This window comes from Malaclemys terrapin, chromosome 23 (assembly GCF_027887155.1).
Source record: "Malaclemys terrapin pileata isolate rMalTer1 chromosome 23, rMalTer1.hap1, whole genome shotgun sequence".
Classification (NCBI taxonomy): Eukaryota; Metazoa; Chordata; order Testudines; family Emydidae; genus Malaclemys; species Malaclemys terrapin.
The window spans coordinates 17,363,350-17,377,124 of record NC_071527.1 but is presented as its reverse complement, the minus strand read 5'-3'; the positions used below and the strand labels follow the sequence as shown (position 1 = coordinate 17,377,124).

Sequence of the window (13,775 nt, the reverse complement as noted above, 5' to 3'; positions counted from 1 at the left end):
ATAGGGGCATGAGCATGGGAGGGAAGATGCTATGCTGTGGGGAGAGTTAATGAGTTATTGCTCCAGCGAGCTCGCCTGGCTTCTATCCTGAGCACAGACTTCCCCTTAGGTATTGGGAAAATCACACTGCGGCTCTTTGTGCCTCAGTTTCCCCATATTGGGTATGATCTCCACTTACCTCCCCCGGAGGTGGGGTCATTAATTGCTTTACAATTCAAGGCCCTTGGGTGATGATGCACCTTAATTACAATCTCACAAGCCTCCAGCCCACCTTCTGCTTCACGGCAATGACCCAGATGCCCGCAGGCCAGCCTATACGGCTGATAGAGCAACGGTCATAGGAGTAAATGCAACTTCCCCATCAGCTGTGCACCGATGTGTTTGCCCCTGTGATTAGGGGATCAAACAGCCCATCAGGGGGTGCCTGAGACCCAGAACCCCCCATGATCCAGCAGCTTGAGCAGGGGGGAGTTCAGTTGAGCCAATCCATCGGTGGAACAAGCCCTTGTGACATATTCTGTCACCGACAACCCAATCGCTCTGGACCATCCCACGAACTCCCGGCCTCCTGGGTAATTGCTTCCTCTTAACCCCCCTCCTTTTCGTCTTCCTCACGTGCCTTTTGTGCTAGATTTGAAAGGAGCCCTGGATAATTAACCAGCGACTCATTACTTTCCGGCCTCTTGCAAAGGAGGGGAGCAGAAAACGTGTGCATCGCATACAATTGTCTTACCACCGTCCAGCGCCTGCTGCCCCATCCAAACTGTGCCGTGGGGCTGATGGCTGCGAAGCAGCTGTTGCACATCCCCCCCCCCAGAGACAGCTGCATTTCAGCACAGAGGATTCTGTTGTTTTACAGTCTGAGAAGGGGGGCGGGGAACAGACACTGAACCAGCCGAACCATTGGCAAGAGGCAATGGCAGTCTGCCTCTGAGTGGGAGCTAAATTGCCAGCAGAATCTGGAAGCAGTGCCTAGGGGCAGGAGGGCTCAGAGGGCTGGGGGTGTGTGTGTGTGTGGGGGGGTTGTTGCACCTTCCGCCGAGCCTACATCTACGCTGTAAGTTAGGGGTGTGATCCCCAGCTCAGACAGACGTACTCCTGCTGCCTCTTGTGCAGATAGCGCACTAGAAACAGCAGAGTCGCCGTGGGCTGCAGGGGCACTGGCTCGCTGCCCCCAGTACTTCCCCACGGGCCCCAAGTGGGTTTGTGCGCGAGGCAGCTGGTTCATGCTGCCGCTGCCCGTGCTACCGTGGCTGCACTACTCAATAAGAGCCCGCCCGGGTATGTCTGAAACACCCCCAGCTCCTAGTGCAGATCCCGAGTCTCCCTGGCCCTCTGGCAGGACACAAGCACCTTGTCGAATTCAGGTCCCTTCGGGATGGGAGTGGAGAAGCTGCCCTCACAAGGCTGCCACAGCAGGGAAGCCTGGACCCAACTCGGGGCTTGCTGACTCTGCCCCCTGCAGTTACGGGGAGATTGTGGGCATGGTAGAGGCCTTGAGATCCCTTCACATGCTCCCCACTCCCCAGGCACCGCTGTCACCAGACCCCCTCTGCTGGGCTCTCGTTAGACTGAGCAGCCGGGAGACTGCCACTCACTTTGTTCCTTGGCCTATATTTAGCAGCGAGAAATGGGGACAAGGAATCTTTAGCAGCTCATGGAGCGGAGGCTCGCAAAGCGCCCCATCCCCTCTCCTGCCCCTCCAGCCCCTGGCACCACAAAGGGGAGGACAAAGAAGCCAGTCGGGAGAAGGGTCCATTAGCACCTTCCCTGGAGCAAACCTGTGACCTGCTGCTAATGTCGGCTTTCAAGGCACAAAGTGGGGAGCGGCCCAGTTCACTCTGAGCTCCTCGGGGCAGTGGCTGTGGGAGGGAGCCGGCAGAGTGGCCTGTGGTTTGTTAGCAAGCCGCAGTTAGTGGGAGGAGTGTAACCTAGCAGGTAGAGCAGGGCTCTGAGAGTCAGGACATCAGCTGGGCATGTTCCCCCCATCCCCTGCCAAGGTGCCCCAACCTGAGGAGCAAGACAGGTAATCAGTCCCCATGGCCTATTCTGTCTGTTGCTGCTGGTGGGGGGCGGGGGGCTGTTTGTGCTAACCCCACTGGTGCAGTGCCCATCCTATATAGGGTGACCGTACATCCCATTTTGGCTGAGACGGTGCCTTTTTTTAAGCCCTGTCCCAACTTTTGGGCAAAACTTGGCGTTTGTCCCATTTGCTCTTGCCAACTGATGCCTAGTTTTGCCAAAAAAAAGTGGCGTGCGACCCCTAGCAGAGGATGGAGGAACGTGCAGGGGGTGACAGCTCGTGTGAGCGGTTCGGGCCGGGCCAGCCCTGCATGGGCGAGGGGTGGGGCGTAGCAGCTTGGGTGAGTGACGCGAGCCGAGGGGGGTGAGCATTGCGGGACGGCCGCACGTGGGCCTGGGAGGTAAGCAGCATGGGCGGGTGGCTCGGGCCAGCCCTGCATGGGGGAGGGGTTCAGGCCAGTGGCTGATGCCAGCTCGGCCAGGGGGAGGGGCTTCAGGCTAGCCCCAGGTGGTGTCCAGTTTTCCCTTTTGGGAAATATGGTCACCCTAAGCCTAGCAGGGGCTGGGCAGCAGACGCAGCTCTCTCGGAAGTGGGCTAGGAGTGGGCCTGCTGAGCTGGCCGGCTGCTTGGGGTCCGTGGTCACCGGCCCCTCCTCGGAGGGAAGGAACAGCCTGGCCCTGGCACCCCGCACTGGCTGAGTCACTCCCTTCTCTCCCAGAGCAACGATGCCTCAGGGAACACTTGGAACTGGCTGTACTTCATCCCCCTCATCATCATTGGCTCCTTTTTTATGCTGAACCTTGTGCTGGGGGTGCTGTCTGGGTAAGTGCGTGGCCCCCTGCCCTGGGCTGCATTCCCGACTGGCTCCCAGGGACCCAGGAGGCTACGTAGGGAATCGGGCATGGGACTGGAAGCCAGGGCACCTGGCTGCTGTTCCCAGCTCTGGGAGGGGAGTGGGCTCTGGTGGTTAGAGTGGGGAGGCCTGGAAGTCGGGTTTCCTAGGTTCTGCCACTGACTTGCTGCATTAGCTTAGGCAAGTCACTTCTGTGCTCTGTGCCTCAGTTTCCCCACCTGTAGAGCGGGGAGAGTGACACTGACCCACCTTGTAAAGAGCTGGGAGATCTGCAGAGGAGAAGTCCTAGGTGCGATCCTCCGGGAAGGGGTCAGAGCAAACCCAAGAGACCTTTGCCATTGCTGCTGTTGGATTCCCTGGCACACGCCCTGCACCCACAGCCATGCTGTTCACCTGCCTTTCACCCAGAGACGTGGGCACACGGATATCCGTACACATGGACACACATGTAGGTGTGCATGTCTCACACACACACTGTGTGTACACCCCTTGCAGTCCATGTAGGTACATGGGCGCACACATGGGCACCCCTTACACAGGTGCACACATACTGCATAGACGGACACTGGTCACATACCGGACACATGTACACACCCTTCTCACACAGGTACACACATACCCAGGGTGCCCTGGATGGCACATGCTCGGGGGAGGAGGCGCATTCTGCCCCGTCCTCGTGATCCCCACCGGCTCAGACATGTGCAGGGCAGCCTGGCAGACAGTTTGGCTGTTTTGATGCCTGCAGGGAGTTTGCCAAGGAAAGAGAGCGGGTGGAGAACCGGCGGGCGTTTCTCAAGTTGAGACGGCAGCAGCAGATTGAGAGGGAGCTCAACGGCTACATGGAGTGGATCTCCAAAGCGGGTGAGGACTCCTTTCTGCCACAGCGCCGGCCGGGGGTGGGGGGAGCGTATTCTTCTCCGCTGTAATGCACTGGGGGACCCTGGGCAAGTCCCTCCCCCTCGCTGGGCAGAGGCTATTTCCCTGACTCCGGGAAGCGTGTGTCAGGTCGGTTCCCATCCCATGCCCTGGCTTTCACTTTGAGCTGCCAGGACACCCAAAGGCTCAAAGACCCGGATCACCGGAGGTACTGCGGCACCTTTGAAATCAATGGGAGTTTGCGCCCAAACACATCTGTGGGGCTGGGCCCGAAGCTGGCATGCAGATCTGCCCGAAAACTTTCGATGAACCCAGCCTGCCAGTCCGCTCAGCAGGGAACCCCAGAATCTGAGTGAGCTCCATGCAGGCTCCCAAGTGAATAATTCCCCTGGCTCTGATCTTTGATGAAGCATCATCTGCTCTTCCCCTCTCGCCCTTGCAGGGTCACTGACCAGCTGCTAGGGCTAGAGATGGGTGTCCTGGTGGGAGTGAAGTGAAGGATGCAGACCCCACACCTCTTTCCATATTCCCCATCACTCCTTTCCACCCCAGCCCTCCTCCCTCCTGTGGCATTCCTGTTTGCCTTCCCCTCCCTAGGGCCTTCCAGCCAGCCCACACCGCCTCCTACGTGCCCTGGGGAGGGGTGCCCCGTAGCAGGAGCCCTTTGGCCATGTGGCTTATTTCTGCATTGGACCTCCACGTGGCGCCATGGGCCCCCTGCCCCCTGAAATGTGGTAACGTAGATGCCCTTCGCTCCAGCCCTCGACTGTAACGGCCCCAGCCCAGCCCCATCCCAGCACAGCTTGAGAAAGTTTCCCCAGAATTCCAGGGGCGTGTTGTTGCCTAGATTAATTCCCAGTTCTTTTCTCTCAGAAGAAGTGATCCTAGCGGAGGATGAGACGGAGGAAGAGCAGAGGCTCCCGTTTGATGGTAAGCTGTGTGTCCCTGAACCCCTAGTGGCTGGAGAAATAGTGGCTCCCCTGGGACTTCCGACCACAGCTGCAGTAACAGTGGGTTGTCCAGGGGGCCGGCTGGAGGGCTCCGTATAAACAGGTGCTGTTCATCTGTCCATGATCCAAAAAGTTCCGTAGATAGAAAAATAGTAGAGAAATTCTGGTGCTGCCTAGTCCAGCAGGGGGCACTGTAGCGAGTGGGGCAGGAGCACTGGCTGTGTGGGGAGCTCCCGGCTTCTCCAGCTCCTTTCAGAAGGGGGTGTTGCTGGAAGCAGAGCAGGATCACCGAGGGGAAGCTCCTGGCTACTCCAGCCCCTTCCAGCCGGGGCGCTGTACAGAGTCCGACTGGGAAACCCAAAGGATAATGTCTGTTTCTCTTGCCATGTTCCTATTGTTGGAGCTCTGCGGAGAGCCACCATCAAGAAGAGCAAGACAGACTTGCTGAACCCGGAGGAAGCAGACGATCAGCTGGCCGACATCTCCTCAGTGGGTAGGTCTGCAGCCTTGTGCATGGCCACAGGGGGGCACAGTGTGATGCGGGGAAGGACAAAACCTGTCAGCCACTGTGATGCTTCCCAGGGCTGTGAGTCACTTTACCACCACTTGCCCTTAGTGTTAAGGAATCATATCTGTGCCTGCTGTGGGTCAGCTCCCTGAAATCACCAGCCTCTGGCACCACGGGCACCGCTCCCCAGGCCCCTGCAGGCCTCACTCTGTCTGTACAGGTTAGTGATAGGCATTCGCTGACCCCCAGGCCCTCTGAGTGCCCCTGTTCCACTGAAGGATTGAACTCACAGCCCTGGGTTTAGGAGGCCAATGCTCAAACCACTGAGCTATCCCTCCCCCCACCAGTGTGATATGTTCTACTCAGGATCGCCACTTAGCTTAACACACTTTGAGATAGTGAAAACAAGACGAGATTGAAGTGATAGTGAGTAAGAAATATTGGAAACAAATGGTTATCTATAAAACAAAATCATAACACACTTTCTAGAGACTAACCTTAACGGGCAGGGCACTCCCCTATTTCCTACACGATACCCCAAGTTCTGTCCCCGGTGTTTTCAACCAGTTTGGTTGAGATCCGTTCTCATAAGATCCAAGCCCTCTCACCAGTTAAAGGAATAACTGGGAGTTCACCTAGTTTCAGAAGTTCATTGTCTTACCCGTAAACTCCTGCTGGTTTGTGTTTTCCTCCAGCCCCCATAATCTGTTAATTTGCATTTTGCTCAGACTGTAAATGGACATCTATTGTGTACCAGACAATTTGCAGTTTGCACATGCCCGGCTAGAGAGAGAAGCATCTCCTTCCCCCTGCCTGACAGGCGCATGTGGGCCACCTTTTGGTGACCTGCCTTAACTCACAGACCGAGGGAAGATCAGTTTTAGCATTTACGCATCGCTCCCCGCGTATTCCCCATAAGTGCCTCTTGCAAAGATGATGAGGATGAGCGTGACACAGGCTTTCAGTAGCGACCTTACATGACCCCTTTTGGGTGTGCACCCAGGGATCCCTGTGCCTCTGTATACTCCTGGGCCCTCTGCCACTTGGCATCCGGAGGTCCTTGAGTCACACTGCAGTTTCATTTGGATGCAGGATCCTTCTCTTGCTGTCCTACAGAGGGGTTAGGAGGCTGACCCCAGTAAGTGCACCGAGAGCCTGGGCCCAGGTGCCATGTTACTCAACCGGGGAGCTGGTGGAAAGTCAGGAGGCCCAATAAACCGCCCCCTCTAACACCTGTTCCAGCCACGCTGGAGCCTTTGCCCAGGGGCTGCTCCTAACCTTCCTCTCTTCCCTCTGCAGGTTCACCCTTTGCTCGAGCCAGCATCAAAAGTGCCAAGCTGGAAAACTCCACCTTTTTTCACAAAAGGGAGAGGAGGATGCGCTTCTATATCCGCCGAATGGTCAAAACTCAGGCCTTTTACTGGACAGTCCTCAGTCTGGTAGCACTCAACACATTGTGTGTTGCTATAGTACACTACAGCCAGCCAGATTGGCTCTCCGACTTCCTCTGTGAGTATGGCCAGCGGCTGAGCACGCGCCTCTTCCTCGCCCACGTTCCCTCCGATTGAGGAGTCCTAATTTCCGTCTGTTTAACTCCTGGGGCACCCCAGCCCTACAGGTGGCTGCATTTCACCACTGGGGGAGGCGTCCCTACTCCGGATGGTTAAACGGCCACTGCGCCCCACCCCAGAGAGGGCTGCTCCCTAGTGCTGGGTGACCGATGTCTGCAGCACTGTTCCATGTTGCTAAACAGTTGCCACACCCCCTGCACCAGAGGATGTAGGCGGGACGGACAGTCTCCCTATGTGAGTGTCTATCAGAGGGCAAAGCCCTCTGTGATCCTTCGGGGTGAAGGCGCTCTAGGAATGGAAGAGTTTATTAGTGTGTCATTCAATGAGCAGTTTCATTTCTCTTAGTGGAGAGAGCAGCGGGGTAGGAGGGAGCTGGCAGGGAGATCTGGGCAGGTCTGAGCCATCCCTCTCTCTCTCTCTCTTTCACAGACTATGCAGAATTCATTTTCTTAGGACTCTTTATGTCCGAAATGTTTATAAAAATGTATGGGCTCGGAACGCGGCCTTACTTTCATTCCTCCTTCAACTGCTTCGACTGCGCCGTAAGTCTGCCCCTCCTGGCCCGCCACGGGGCCTGGGCTCGCTTGCACCCGTTAAACCAGGAGCAGCTCCATCAGGCTGTATTCTGGTTTCAGTTACACTGCTTTAAATCTGGAGTATCTCTAGTGGGCCGATTCTGGTTTCAGTTACACCAGTGTAACTCTGGAAAATCTCCGTCGAGCCCAATTTTGGTTTCAGTTACAACGGTGTAAATCTGGAATAGCTCCTTTGGATTCGGTGGTTTGTTACACCAGTGTAAATTCAAAGTAACTCCCTTGAAGTCGACTTCACTGGAGTTAATCGGGACTTACAGCAGTGCAGCTGTGATCAGAATCTGGCCTTGTGGAGTTACTGTGGATTTACGCCTGCATGGGGTTGGAGGCAGGAGTGTGTCTGTGTGCTTTTGTACATGCTAACGGGTGGGTATGGGGGGCAGGGTGAGAGTGCATGCACAGAGGTGAGCATTGGCAGGTGGGTGCCCACATGTGCCTGTGATCATGTGTGTGCCCTTGGGTATGTGTGTTGGAGTGCATGTGTGTGAATACGCAGCCTGTCCTGAGCATGCTGTCAGCGCCCGTGGGGGGGGGGTGGGGGGGCGCGGAGGGCATCAGCGCCAAGGTTCCCTGCACAGCCAAGGCCCAGAGTTTTTTGTAAGCTGCTAATATGGTCCTTTGCTTTCTGGCAGGTTATCATAGGGAGCATCTTTGAGGTGATCTGGGCTGTCATGAAGCCTGGAACATCCTTTGGAATCAGCGTGTTACGAGCTCTCAGGTTATTGCGTATTTTCAAAATCACAAAGTAAGTGTTCTTGCTTCCAGTGTCCTAAAATATATATGTGTGTGTGTGTGTGTGTGTGTGTGTGTGATGCGTGTGTGTGTGTGTGTGTGTGTGTGTGTGAGTGATGCGTGTGTACGCTTAGGGTTGCCAACAGTCCCTTATTACAAGGGATGTCCCTTGTTTTTTCATTTCTGTACAAGATTGGGAGTTGCTGAGTGCTGCAAAAAGCAGCAAGAAATACCCCCCCCCGAATACTGCTTATTATTAATAATAATTATTATTAATGATAATAATATTGGGAGGAGGGGTGGGGCAGGGGTGCTAAGAAAACCGTCTCTTATTTTTTAAATACAACATTGGCAACCCTAAGTTACAGTGTGTGTATGCTTGAGTGCCTGTGTGTATAGTATGTGTACACGTGCTCGTGTGTGCTTGTGTGTCCGTTTGTTGGTGTTCCCCATTAACTTGAGCCATGGGCTGTGCCATGCCGTATAAACACCTAAAAGCACATTTGGGTTTGTCTCATGCAGCCGGCAAGTAACCCGGCCACAGACACAAGCACCCAATCACACGTGGACACCTGCCCACCCACCTGCCGTCACCCAATCACACACTGCCAGGGGCTCACCTGTGGTTCCTTCGGTCTCTCTCCGCAGGTACTGGGCTTCCCTACGGAACCTGGTGGTGTCTCTCCTGAACTCCATGAAGTCCATCATTAGCTTGCTGTTCCTTCTCTTCCTCTTCATCGTCGTCTTTGCCCTTTTGGGGATGCAGCTCTTTGGGGGCCAGTGAGTAATTGGGGGGACCCTCCGAGCCAAGCCCTCAGCCAACCTGCTGCCTTCCCAAGATCCCATCAGGCTCTGGGACTGGAATAATAGGGAGCTGGTTACACCCAATGCTCCAGCATCGCCTCCTGTAGAGAGAGGCTGGGACTGCAGGAGCTGGGAGCTCCTCCTGCAGTCAGAAGTCCTGCCCCACTCCCCTACAGCGCCATCCGCTGGGAAAGACTGGGACTGGAGCAGAGATTCCTGACTCAACTTTTCCCCTCTGACATGGCAGGCAGATAAGGGCGTGTGTGAGTAACGGGCCTGTGTGTGTTGGTTTGGTGTTTCCCCCGCACAGGTTCAATTTTGACGATGGGACCCCTTCCACCAACTTCGACACTTTCCCAGCAGCAATAATGACAGTATTTCAGGTACAGCCTCCATTGCTCGGTCAGTGTCACAGGCAGTGAGAGCGGGGCGGGGAAACAGGAAGCGGCATCACTGCATGACCTTAGGGGAAAGGCCCTTCTGAAGGACACCCACAAAGGGGAAGTGATTGGTTGTGGGCTCTTATTGAACTCACATGCCTGCTGGACCCTTTGGGAGGAAACACCCTGCGTTAAAGATGCCCCACTATTTTCATGACGGGCCAAGAAAGTTCCCAGGCCCCATTGCCGAGATTCCCAGTAAGCCGTCCAGCAAAACCAGACTGGACCCACTCCCCCACGCGCCCCCATTTTGAAGGTGCAATGTTCACCATGGCTCAGAGAGGGATGGAGACTCGTCTTCCCGTCTCAGTGTTGGTCATGAGGGTGGCATGTGCCCCTGAGCCCTGTCTGAAAGGATTCTCTGCCTCCGGTGGTGCCTTGTTCTTTTCCCTTTCAGATCTTGACTGGCGAAGACTGGAACATGGTAATGTACGATGGTATCAAATCTCAGGGCGGCGTCCATCAGGGGATGGTGTACTCGGTCTATTTCATTGTTCTCACCTTGTTTGGTAACTGTATCCTTTGCTTGGTGGCCCCAAGAGAGAAAGACATCAGGCGGGAGGCTCTAGTGGGAATCAAACTCCTAGGTTCTAACCCCAGCTCTGGGAGGGGAGCGGGGTCTAGTGCTTAGAGCAGGACGGGCTGGGAGCTAGGTCTCCTGGGTTCTGTTCCCAGTTCTGCCTCTGGGGTGGTGGTCTTTGTGGGGCTCCGATGCCCCAGTAATGGGTGCATTAGAAGTAGCTAGCCGTCTCGGTAGGCAAAGGGAAGAGAGCGATTCTGAGCCTGGAGCAGCTGGGGCTTGGGGCTGTGAAACTAGTCCTTGGTGCACTGGGCCAGTGCTCGGATGGGAGACCTGCAAGGAAACCCCAGGTGCTGTGGGCGCAAGCAAGCTCTGCATGTGCATCACAGTCCACGCCCCCCGTGCCGAGATAGCCCTGGGAATATGCTGAGAGCCAAGTGTGACTTGAGCTGGGGCGAGGATGGTTGCCCTTGGCCTCAGGGGTGTTTGGAGCTGGAGCGGCTGGTGGCTCTGCCTTGACTGGGTGACCAGATACCCTGCTGAACGTGTTTTTGGCTATCGCCGTGGATAACCTGGCTAACGCACAGGAGCTCACCAAGGTGGGAGCTGCTTCCCTGGCCCGCCTGGGGAGTGGGGGGTTCAGGAACCCTGAGGTCTCAGAGCGGCCCTAGGGGCCCCTTTGGAAGACTTCCTTAGGGAGCGTCCTATGGCTGAAACGTGAGCAGTGTCCTCGCAGGGGTCGGCAACATGTCCATACACGGACACAAGTGTCCATGGTAAAAATGTTCAGGTCCGTGGGGGGCGCTCACGGGCGGCTCCCCATCCCTACTGTTGCAGGCAGAGGCGCAGCCAGGCAGCTCTGCATGTTGCCTCTGTCCTCCCTCCCCGAGCGCTGATTCCGCGGCTCCCAGCCCATTGGCCAGGAACCGCGGCCAATAGGAGCTGCGGGGGCGGTGCCTGCAGACAGGGCAGCGCGTAGAGCTGCCTGGCCGCACCTCCGCGTCGAAGCCGGAGAGGGGGACATGCCACTGCTTCCAGGAGCTGCTTGAGGTAAGCGCTGCCCGGAGCCTGCACAACCCCCCACACCCTGCGCATCACCCCCCTGTCCCAGTACTGATCCCCCTCCCGTCCCCCGAACCACTTGGTCACAGCCCGGAGCACCCTCCTACACGCCAAGCCCCTCATACCCAGCCCCACCCCAGAGCCTGCACCCCCACCTGGAGCCCTCACACCCCCCAACCCCCTGCCTCAGCCTGGAGCCCCCTCCCGCCCCACGCCAATGTCCATCACTAAGTCCGGTAATTCTGTCAAGCACAACAGGGTGGTGCTGACCCCTTGTTGTAGCTGAGGAGTGGGCTAGTGGCTGAGGCGCTAACGCTGCTCCTAGGAATTAAGACTGCTGGAGGCTGAAAGGCCAGGGGGAAGGGCAGAGCATTTAAATAGCCGGGTGAGCCTTGGTGCTGGGGGCAGGCTCCTTCTGCCTAGTTCACTCCCTCTTTCTTTCCCGTCACCTTTTTCTTCCTTTCCAGCACAGGAGCTGCCCCAGCCCCTGGGCTTTCTGGCTAATCTTCCGTCACCTGTTTCCTACCTCTCGTCCCCGGGAGCTTGTCGGACTCCTGGCTCCATTACGCAATAAGAGAAACACACTCCCCTGTCCGCCCCTCAGCCCCAGCCTTTCCTTTGCCCTAGAGAGACATTGATCACACCCAACTCCCTGGAGTCCATGGTAGTGGTGGCATCAGCTGTGTGTCATAGGGCCTATACAGCTAGCCGCTATGTATTCCGAGGGGTTTTCACCTTCCTCTGAAGCAAGAGAGACCAGCTACAGCTGGAGACAGGACATTGCTTGGGGTGGGCCCAGTTCGCCGAGGTGGTACAGAGAATCCTGGGTCTAAATGCCCGGCTGGTGGGCTTGGCTCATGTGCCTGGGGTCTTCAGATCTGGGGTGGGGAAGGAACTTCCCCCCAGGTCAGATTGGCAGGACTCTTGTGGTTTTTTTGATTTCCTCCGCAGCGTGGGGATCCCGCTGGGATCACCTGGGCTCATCTCACCTAATCCGTTCCCTGCCATTGCTGAGGCTTGGGCATTGGCAGAATTTGTTCCCGCCTGTTCTCTGTCCACGGCACACACCAGTTCAGGCTCCTGAGGGCTGGGATACTTTGCTGTGTGGTTGTTGGTGGTGCCCTGTGCTATCCAGGAGCTCACACCTGAGGAGCGGATGGTCCCGTGGTCTGGCCTTGGGCTCCTGAATTCTCCCTTAGCTCGAGTGGGGCGGGAGGATGGGTGTCCTAGCCTTGCGGCCACTCCCGGCTGGGGGCTGCAGGTATCACCCTGGCTCTTGAAGCATGAGTCTCCTGAGCTCACAGGCACTGACTTTGTCCTTTCCCGGGGGGGTGCTAAACCCCTGCTCCGCCCTAGGCCTTGCCCCCGCTCCACCCCTTCCCCTAAGTCCCACCCCACCTCTTCCTGCCCCTCCCCCAGCTGATCTGCGGCAGGAGGTGTAGGGAGGGAGGGGGAGGCGCTGATAGAGGGGGCTGCCGGTGGGTGCTCAGCACCCACCCTTTTTTCCCCATGGGTGCTCCACCCACAGGGTCAGCACCTATGCCGGAGCTGTTTTCCAAGCCTGCAGCAGGCTTGTCACCCCCTGTGTGGCCTCCCCCCCCAGAGGGGACAAAGCCGCCGCACCAGGCAGGGTGAGTTACACCCCAAAGGGGCCAGGAATCAGGGCGGGGTTGATGGGGATCAAACGCCGCTAATGCTCGCCTGTGTCTGTGCCTATCAGGATGAACAAGAGGAGGAGGAGGTGGCCAACCAAAAACTTGCACTACAGAAAGCCAAGGAGGTGGCAGAAGTGAGCCCCCTGTCTGCAGCCAGCATGTCTATAGCGGTGTAAGTGCCGTAGGTAGCGACACCGGCGGCCAGGGCACGTACCGGAGCCTCCCCTCAGGCTCTCTTGTTCCGTGACGCTGTGTCCGGCCACGGGCGGCAGAGCCTCGGCACCGGCTCATGTTGCAGGATCGGGTCTCAGGACAGCTAGAGACAAGGAATGCTCGAGGCTGCAGTGCACTGTGGGGAGCGGGGCAGGAGCGCTGGCTGTGGGGGGAGTTCCTGGCTACTCCAGTCCCAGCCCCTCCCAGCAGGAGGCGCTGTGGGGAGCGGGGCAGGAGCGCTGGCTGTGGGGGGAGCTCCTGGCTACTCCGGTCCCAGCTCCTCCCAGCAGGGGGCGCTGTGGGGAGCGGGGCAGGAGCGCTGGCTGTGGGGGGAGCTCCTGGCTACTCCGGTCCCAGCCCCTCCCAGCAGGGGGCGCTGTGGGGAGCGGGGCAGGAGCGCTGGCTGTGGGGGGAGCTCCTGGCTACTCCGGTCCCAGCCCCTCCCAGCAGGGGGCGCTGTGGGGAGTGGGGCAGGAGCGCTGGCTGTGGGAGGAGCGCCTGGCTACTCTGGTCCCAGCCCCTCCCAGCAGGGGGCGCTGTGGGGAGCGGGGCAGGAGCGCTGGCTGTGGGAGGAGCGCCTGGCTACTCCGGTCCCAGCCCCTCCCAGCAGGGGGCGCTGTGGGGAGCGGGGCAGGAGCGCTGGCTGTGGGGGGAGCTCCTGGCTACTCCGGTCCCAGCCCCTCCCAGCAGGGGGCGCTGTGGGGAGCGGGGCAGGAGCGCTGGCTGTGGGAGGAGCGCCTGGCTACTCCGGTCCCAGCCCCTCCCAGCAGGGGGCGCTGCGGGGAGCGGGGCAGGAGCGCTGGCTGTGGGGGGAGCGTGTGGCTACTCCGGTCCCAGCCCCTCCCAGCAGGGGGCGCTGTGGGGAGTGGGGCAGGAGCGCTGGCTGTGGGGGGAGCGTGTGGCTACTCCGGTCCCAGCCCCTCCCAGCAGGGGGCGCTGTGGGGAGCGGGGCAGGAGCGCTGGCTGTGGTTGGGG

General features: G+C 58.0%; 1 protein-coding gene across 2 annotated transcripts in view; it reads left to right on the top strand.

Moving 5' to 3' along the window:
• Positions 1–13,775, top strand: part of CACNA1A (calcium voltage-gated channel subunit alpha1 A) — a 173,760-nt gene that overhangs the window by 87,756 nt on the left and 72,229 nt on the right. The window contains exons 8-20 of one of the 2 annotated variants that reach the window (XM_054013050.1): positions 2,742–2,845; positions 3,622–3,737; positions 4,626–4,682; positions 4,764–4,769; positions 5,106–5,195; positions 6,510–6,719; positions 7,211–7,323; positions 8,007–8,119; positions 8,755–8,886; positions 9,221–9,293; positions 9,748–9,865; positions 10,402–10,469; positions 12,653–12,759. In XM_054013050.1, the coding sequence (XP_053869025.1) occupies positions 2,742–2,845; positions 3,622–3,737; positions 4,626–4,682; positions 4,764–4,769; positions 5,106–5,195; positions 6,510–6,719; positions 7,211–7,323; positions 8,007–8,119; positions 8,755–8,886; positions 9,221–9,293; positions 9,748–9,865; positions 10,402–10,469; positions 12,653–12,759 (1,307 nt within the window). Of the gene's footprint in view, positions 1–2,741; positions 2,846–3,621; positions 3,738–4,625; positions 4,683–4,763; positions 4,770–5,105; positions 5,196–6,509; positions 6,720–7,210; positions 7,324–8,006; positions 8,120–8,754; positions 8,887–9,220; positions 9,294–9,747; positions 9,866–10,401; positions 10,470–12,652; positions 12,760–13,775 lie in introns of those variants that run through there. The other variant, XM_054013049.1, reaches the window with a different exon arrangement.